The sequence below is a fragment of the Toxotes jaculatrix genome, chromosome 19 (assembly GCF_017976425.1).
Source record: "Toxotes jaculatrix isolate fToxJac2 chromosome 19, fToxJac2.pri, whole genome shotgun sequence".
NCBI lineage: Eukaryota > Metazoa > Chordata > Actinopteri > Toxotidae > Toxotes > Toxotes jaculatrix.
Genome location: NC_054412.1, coordinates 9,771,282 through 9,780,124, shown reverse-complemented (window position 1 = coordinate 9,780,124; position 8,843 = coordinate 9,771,282). Strand labels below are relative to the sequence as shown.

General features: G+C 39.3%; 1 protein-coding gene across 1 annotated transcript; it reads right to left on the bottom strand.

The window, feature by feature from the left end:
* Window positions 1-2,488: 2,488 nt before the first annotated feature.
* On the bottom strand, window positions 2,489-5,785 carry fam110c (family with sequence similarity 110 member C). The gene is made up of 2 exons (XM_041065143.1): window positions 2,819-5,785; window positions 2,489-2,700 (listed from the first exon to the last, which is right to left on the bottom strand). Exon 1 carries the CDS (start codon window positions 5,634-5,636, stop codon window positions 4,590-4,592), a length of 1,047 nt encoding a protein of 348 aa, XP_040921077.1. The 5' UTR covers window positions 5,637-5,785; the 3' UTR covers window positions 2,489-2,700; window positions 2,819-4,589.
* Window positions 5,786-8,843: the final 3,058 nt, after the last annotated feature.

The following is an 8,843-nucleotide window of genomic DNA, read 5'->3' as shown; positions in this document are numbered from 1 at the left end:
CTAGCCCTCTCTCCCTGACTATACAGCACCTGCCCTATTGTATCTTCCACATTAAAAATATTATTTCAATTTAGACAAAACTTTCATCAAATTGATTTTTCTATCCAAGGCCCATTATGTAACAGTTATTCCTTCCCCCCTGCTAAAATGGACTCCGTCTTTTCACATTGGAAGAAGCTGAGCCCTCAAATGTTCAGTGACATAAATATCAGTGGAACATTTACAGATTTTAGTGCACTTTCTAGTAAGTTTGAAATACCCCCGTAAAACCTGTTTTCCTACTTCCAGATTCAGGAATGCATTTGAAAACTGAGCCCAACATTTCCAAATCTGCCACCCAAGACAGAGTTGGATGCCAATTTGCAATTACCCTACATCAAAAAGTGTTTAATTCCCTTCATTATATCCCTTAGATACATGACACTGGCAGATTGGGTGGGTGGGGACTAGGTTTCAGCACATCTGCATGTCCATGTCTGAGCTTATTAGAGTCCTACACCGTATCCATTTATGTAAGCCCAGACTATCTAAAACATATTTGAGTATTGCTGAAAAATTTAACCAATGTCATACTGCAAAGGCAGATTTAGCTGACATGTTTTGGCAATGCTCTAAACTAGCAGGGTTCCCCTTTATAATACTGACCACTTTTGTCTGGCTAAGATTTGTGGTGGGAACGGTCTGGCCCCATGGCGTGAGCACAAGAATCATAATGCAATCAAGCAGAATGCAATCCAGATCTTTGTCTTATTATTTTAGTTTTTGTTGTTTCATTTCTATGTCTATTTCTTTGTTGTTTTCTGTTTTGGTTTCTTTCCTTCTGTCTATCCAGCCTCATTCAGTATTGTGTAAGTGAGTATATTCATTTTTATCCAACAGTTTTATTGAAAACTCTGTCTGTAAGTGACCATGTTAAGAGGCATATAGTTGCTTACACATGCAGCCTGGGTTATGGGTGGGAAATATGGTGCAGGGAAAAGGGGGAAAAAGGGGAGAGACGAAACATCTGTATTTGTCCATTGCGAATGTAATTTTCACATGGTTTATTAAATTTTTTATTTATGCACATTCATTTGTGACATGAATAGCTGCCATTAAATATTATGCTTTGTAGGCAACAACCTTAATGCACAACCTGTTGCTTTGTCTTCCTCAGATGTACTAAAAATAGCACTTCATATCAAGCATCCGTCCAGACTGGTTTATGTGGAGCAATTGTTCTTCTGGGTATTAGTGAATGTGATTTAATTGCAGTCAGAGGCTTTGTATGACTGGCCAGACACAATAGTTTCCTAGACTTTAACACAGTAATTAGGTTCAGTCTTGTTGTTAGATACTGCCCCCTTTAGGCTCCATACAGCAAATTCCAAACAAATGAAACAAAACATAAAAAAACCCACACAGGGATCAACTGTAGGCATTATTGAGGCACATATATATGCTACAGACAGGTGACAATTTAAAGGAAAAACCTGAATAAATGAGTAGAGAAACATAACAAATGTAGATACTTCCTCACAGGTGCACTGTAGGGTACAATTAAGCAATTAACATCCATCTGTGGCAGGTATAAAAATGCTGAGCAGGCCCAGATGATTCTGATTTTGTATCAAGATGGAAAGAGGAAAAGATCTAAGTGACTTTGAAAGAAGGTTCATTGTTGGGGAGCCGATGGCAGGAATTTCAGCCACAAAGACAGATCTACTGTATAGTGTTTCAACAGTAACAGTGACATCTGCATTTAGATCCATGGGAAATACATCAGTACATATGGATGTAAATTATAGTTGACAGCGCAGATTTGATGACTGTGATGCTTGTGCATTTTTGCAACATGGAAGCAAAAACATGATCAGGGTCAGTGAGAACAGTCTTACAATTACACAGAGAGATTTTATAGAAGGCTTGCAGTGCATAAACCCCTCATTACAATGATGAATGCACATTTGAGAGTTCAGTGGTGCAAAACCCAGATGCACTGATCTACAGAAATGTAGAAATATCTGATATGGTCTGATGAGTTTTCCTTCACCATGTTCTTGACAAGTGGGCGAGTGCATGTGTGGTGCCAAGAGAACGATACAGGCCTGAATTATTGACCCCTACAGTGAGTGGATCCAGTGACTGTGTTTTGCTGTGAGGGGATATTTTGCTGGAATGGTTTGGGCCCACTTGCCCCCCTTAGAGGGAAAGAGTTAGAGGCCAAGGTTTTTCTGAGTGATCACCTTTGCCCTATGATGAATCCCGATGGGAGTGGTCTCTTCCAGGATGACAATGCCCCCATACAGAGGGCAAAAGGGGTCACTGAATGGATTGGCCTGCACAGACACCAGAACTTCATTGGACTGGGAAAAGGCAATATTGTCAAGCTTACTGGATCTTTATCTCTCAAAATCTGTTATCCAGCACCTTCCCTAAATATTGGACAAGGTGCGCACAAAACTATTAAACATTGTTACCATGAAAAAAAGATGCAACAATTAACTTGTAAGAAAAATCATTAGCAGCTTTATTTGTGTAGCAGTTTTATAAACTTTGCAGTACCTCAGTATAAAACTGTGTTACACAGGCAGCACTTAAGTGGTAGATTGACCCTGGTTTGGGTAAAGAGTGGGGTGACATTACAGTCATTATTGTTACTTCAGGCTGTGGTAAAGTTGTATGAGAGCAGAGTAACACTTACATTAAAAAAAAAAAAAACTAAAAATACAGTCCGACAGAAATCCAAGCAATGTGTATTTTCAATCACTGATTACATATTCTGCAGTCACGATACAGGTTTTAAGTGACATTTTTGGAACTGAATCTAAACTAAAACTAAATATTAAGAAGTCACTGAGTTTTGGCAACAAACTAGTAGGGGGCACAGGACAGGACTTGCCTTAATGTGAAACAGTCCGTTTCACATCAAGACTTATGGAGTTATGTTATGAGACTACAGCATGAGTGCAACTGAGCAATGTGTTTTTAATCACATATACATAAATATGGTTTATTTTCTGCGTGTGCTAGAGAGAAACGGAGTGTGTGATTCTGTTAATATAACTAATCAACAATAGCTTGTCCCTTTCCTTTTTTCCCCCACTCATGCTGCACCCTCTGAGCTATAATCAGCAAACGAGACAGAAAGAGAGAGAAGGTGGTGAAGAGACAAAGGCAAAGATAGGGTGGGAAGTGGAGATACAGTTACAGCGGGTCACTGGACATAAGCCCATCAGATTATTAAGTACATTCCTCTCACATGGGACTCAGATTCCCTGCCCAAAAAATAACCACATTCTTCAAACTCTTTGGTCTGGCTGCACTTAAAGCGAATGGTTTTTACCAGTTTCATTACTCCCAATAAGAAACACTCAACCACAATGACATGTAAGGAGCACAGTTCTCTTCTTGACATTTATAAATATGAAACTGTGGTGTGTGTCTGTGTGTATACAGTTACATTGCATGTAATGTAATGTACACTTTTCACCTGAAGAGAAATAGAGAGTGCATTCATTGGATTATTAACTTAAGAGGCAGGTTACATACCACTTTCAGGTATGGTGAGGAACATCATTTATGAACATCAGACACCCTGAAATGTTTCTGGCAAGAGTCTCAATGGCATAACATGAGCTCTAAGCCTTTATCTAGAATTATTGGTGCCCCTTTCTATTAAATTACCTTTTATTTATATAAGTTGCAACTAATGGCTTTATAAATGGTAAAAACTATTAGTAAGACCTTCTGGTTTTTCCTTGCAGAGAATCTGTGTATTAAGGGTTCCAGTTAGAAAGTGGTACCAAATTATTTAAGCAAAATTATAAAGTATACAAATTAAAAAATGTTAAAGTTAATTGAAATGGGTTTAGAATTAGTTTGTAGCTGATTACTCAGATTAGTGCTTTAGTATTTTTTGCAAGTGGTTCATTTTAGCTGAATGTCACTGCTGCTGAAATGTATGGCCTCTTCTGGATTTTGTGTAATGGTGTGTATCTTCAAGTGTGCACACATGCACAAAGCTTTGACCTTTAACACAGAACTGCATTCTGACTTGCAAATGTGTGGTAAAACTGTATAGAATGCACAGTTTGACAGATGAAACTACAACATTTTCAAGAGTGTGTGTTTTCATGAGGGCATTTCTGTGCACTTTCCTTGGCCCCAGTGTGACAGAGAATGCAGTCAGGTAGCTGTGTACAAGTCTGAACAGAAGCAAACACTAAATCTTTTCGTTTACTCTCTGTAGCGTCAGCTGAAATTGGCACACAAATAGTTTGCGCAAAGACAGAGGAAAACAATCATTTAGGCACCCACAATGTAGCCCACACACATACACGCACATGTGCCCTACTGTTGAGAACATGTACAGTACTGTTGAGAAATAAGGGCAAAAGTCATTATTTTCCACATCCAAAAGCCAGGAAATACATCTAGCTTCTGGCTTCGAAAGAGACATGACTGAGTGAGTCATTGGACAGATAAGCACACAAACATTCGATCTTTCTCAGTGTTTTGACATATGATCTGCAATAAAATGTGATAAATGGATAAAATGCATCCTCTATACAAGTCTTAGGTAAGCATAGGATTCTGTAGAAGTGATCTCAATCAAGGTCACGTAACCTTTTCCCAGTTTCTATAGCATTTTTGCAGCTGTACAGCCATTTGATGATACGTGCATTGCGCTCAATAACTGATGTCCCCTGACGTATCTTTTCTTGCAGCTCATCCTCCAGTAAGCCATTGCTGTCTCCGCTGCTCCTTGAGAAGCCGTCGTCTGATGTAGAGATGCTGACACTCCGGATGTTTATTGCGATTTCATCTGAGCGAGCTGAGAAGTTCTCCCTCCCCAAAGACTCGATGACCTCACCGTCAAGCCCGCAGTACTTAAAAAAAGCATCAAAGTCTGCAAAGTTTTTGGAGTACCTGGAGCTGATATCCGAGTGAGAACGGCTGACCCCTTTGCCAGACCTCCTTTCAAACTCAGGAACAGTTAGCAGACCAGTCGTTGTCCCTGAATCACTGCGTTTAATGTTGTGTTGTTCTGCTACTCCATTCCCCCTCCTCACTGACTGGGAGGCAAGTACATGTGAGCCACATTCCTTTGCTGCTCCCTCAGGTGTGGTGATTTTTTCCTTGCTGCCTGCAGACCCACATTCCTTATCTGCCACCTCAAGTAACGGAACATTTTTACTCACGGAGTTAAGCAGCAACTTACGTGTTATTTGGTGTTTCCGGTCTTTTTCCGCACCTCTCAGTAACTCACATTTCTGTCTGTAAAGTAAAAGAGAGTCTGGTCGTTTTTTGGAGCTGGATTGACGTACCTGCCCTGGTGAGCAGATGTGTACACCACCCGTAGGCTCTGTTGAGTTATTCCCCGTGACAAGATTGCCACCACGGTTTGAGCTCCGGTGAGAAGACCCCGTGCTGCTCACTGACGCTGATCCAAGACTTATCACTGGCTCCTGAGTTGAGTTGACCACATGCTGGCTTTTGACATATTTCAGTTTGCTTGCAGCGAGCCTCTCCACAGCACTCATGCGTCCTTTCGTCTCATTCTCCAGTTCCATTTGTTTTCGAAGGTATTCAGGACCCTTCTCCAGGATTTTTGTGGTATCACTGTTTGTTTCCATTGTGGTTTTAATGAACATTCAAATCAGTTATTTCCAAAGAGTAGGCAATCCTTCAGCGTGCAGCCTCTCAAGTGTTAGAAGTAAAAGATTCCATTCAAGCCCGTTCTTTGCCTGAGCACGTATCACAACAGATTTCACCTTGTCTGTTCAAACACACATCCCATTACCCCACCCATCCTGTGCAAGACTAGTTTTAACCAAACACAAGCCAAGCCTGTTCAAAGTACACCTGATACCATCACAAGTGAGAACAGTGAAAGCTGACACTGCTGCATATTTTTTTTTCCTCTTGTCCTAGTGGGGATGTGGGCTTTTATCTTTGTTGCTCAATAGAAAACAAAATCTTAGATTTCTCCTTCTGAGAAAACTGGTTTCGGTCGTTACTACTAGCTTTCTGTCATCTTTTATCGACTTATTTATCAGACTCATAAGAGAGGCTTAGCACTCATTACAGTGCATTTGTTGCGCAATAAATGGTAGCCCTGCCTATTCATCCTCAGATCATTCACAGTGTATGATGTCTCACACTGGGATTATTAAAGGCAGGTATATTACAGTTATTATTTGTCAAAGCCATCAAATCATAATTGTGTACTTCCGAAAACAAAGACGTTCGATAGATTTCTGCATCAAGATTTTATGGCCTAGCCATACCAATAGTAATTGGGTTAAGGCAACAGTACAAACAGTTAAAAGACAAAAACCCTTATAGAATCCAGTGTTCCTGCATGCTTGTTAAAATAATGAGCAATCAAGGGTAATAGAAATAGTTTTGTATTGTATAATGGGCAGTTGGACTCTACAGGGAGAGTATACTCTCACATTCATCAGTGTCTGCACACTAAAATCTACACTGTATGCGCTTTGCCAGTCATGATAAACTTAGTTGAGCCCATTTCTGGATGTACTTCAGTCTGCTGAAACCATAAAAACTAAATTATATTTTAACAAATCACTAGGTCTTTAATCTCCTATAAGGCCAACAGCGCTATTTGCACGAAATGTCTTGGCGTTCTGTAGTACCAGAAGAAATTGGCTTTCACCTGCATATACATAAGTAGTGTTAGTAAGCCCACAAATATTCATAAAAAGCATTAAAATGACCAGCGATAATGACTACACACATCTAATTTTGTACATGTGTGATCATTGTAAACATTTGCAGGTGTGATATCAAATAGAGGTTCTTTGAAGGAAATCAGTGGTAATCACACAGAAGTGCAACATGTACATAAGTGAATAAAAGTGTTGCAGCAACGGAGAAAACTTTCCGCTTCACTTCAGCCCAGCTCAACAGCGCATTTTTACACACTTTCCACTAAATGTTGCTGAGTGAGTGATTACATTTGGCAATTTTCTGATCACAGGTTCAGCTGGGGGTTTTCCGCTGTAAAATCCTCAGTACTGGCCCTAAGAGGCAATGCTGCCCCTGAAACCAAACTAGACCCAATGTAGCATAAGCATGGATTTATGCAAACTTCTGCATGTTTTTATTTATTAATTTATTTTTTTATGATACTCCAAATGAGGAAAATCTCAAGCATTAACACTGGCACAACAGCATTCATTATGTATGTTGAAATCCTCTTGGCTTATAATAGCTGCAAGATCAAGGTTTGAATGCAATAGATGGAAATTAAAGAAAGAAAAATTGCAAATCCCATTACAGAAATTAAGGAATAACAACTGACTGCCTGTTCTCTGCTTCCTTGTGTAATTGGAAACAGTCACTCAGCTAGAATCTGAAACGTGTGTACAAACTGAACCATAAAGTTACCAGATCACCGGGATTACTTGTTCAAAAGGCAGATGGCAGCACTAGAATACACAGTGTGACAGTCATTAGAGCAAAGCTTTGCATCGTCTATGGCTTAATAACTGTACAAGACTCAATCAGATTCAAGTCCTTACCTCTGTACTCTGTTTTAAGAGGAAACACTATATACTGAATTTGTTACAGCAATCATCCAGCATCAACAAATAAGACATCTGTGTTATCTTTTTACTCGTTAGTTTAAATGAGGGCTGGCTAAACCAGTGACCTAAATGCCTTTTTATTGATTCCTCTCAAATCATTTAAGTAGACTCAATTTTTTTGTGGTTTGTACATAATTATCATACCACATCTGGTTTTCGTGTTGATTGCATTTATTCAGCCATGTGATTTCTTTTGATTGGCTTCCCTAAAATCAGACTGAACAGTTCATTTGGGGATTCAGCAGTGTTTACTTGTACTTTATCCATCCTTGATCTCTGCTTCAAATTAATCACTGTTCTTTGAGATAAGTTCTCAGATTTTGAAGTCTGGTGCTAAACAGAGGCATGCAGGAGGCATCACTATGATTAATGATTCTCACAAAGATAGTTTGAATGTAAGGATTGGAAATATGAGGTGGACATGGATGTTGTTGATAAATTCTGTCAAATAAAATTTCAGGAAAGAGTCCTTTTTTAAAGATATTTGGCAATTTCTTTGCATAGAATTATTGTTTTGAAGTACTGTGCAAATTGTTGTACTGCAGTGTTTATACTGGCTCGTGAAAAATGGCCAGTGGCCAATAAGCATATCAAAATATACATATTTTAAGAGAGAAGCATGAGCTTTTTATACTTTTTAACAATGGATGAAATGACTATTTGTATATGAAAAGGTGATTAACTCACAGAGAATTATCACCTCCTCTCCTGCTGCTCCTCTCAGCTCTGTGGAGCTTTACAGCCTCTTTTAGCTCATGGTTTCGGTTTTACAGCCCACTACTTTACTGCTTCCGTACTCACTAGCACCACTCTCATCAGCTTCATTTTCAGCCACAGCAGGCAACGTTTTTCAGCCAAAAAGCTTTAAAAACCAACTGTACACTATCTGTCCAGCAACACACATCAGACAGACAAAGTTAGCAACTAGCTGGTGAAAATACTCAAGCATTTAGCAGCTTAATAGCCAGATATTTCCCTCAGGAGTAAGTGAAAACCAAAAACAAAGTTAAAGGATTGTGAATATTGGATTTACGACCATCGAGTGGCCAAAACATGACTCCAAGTGAATGATTATGCTGCTTTTTGTCTGCTGGATCTGTAAATAAGATATTGTTTGCTAACGCATTTGTCATATCAAATTAAAAGGTAATAATATGCCAGTGTTGTGTTTATAGCTTGTTTCAGCTGTCCCAAAGTACCCCCAAAAATTTGTTATGACAGGTTTAACTTGAACCAGCACTACTCAGT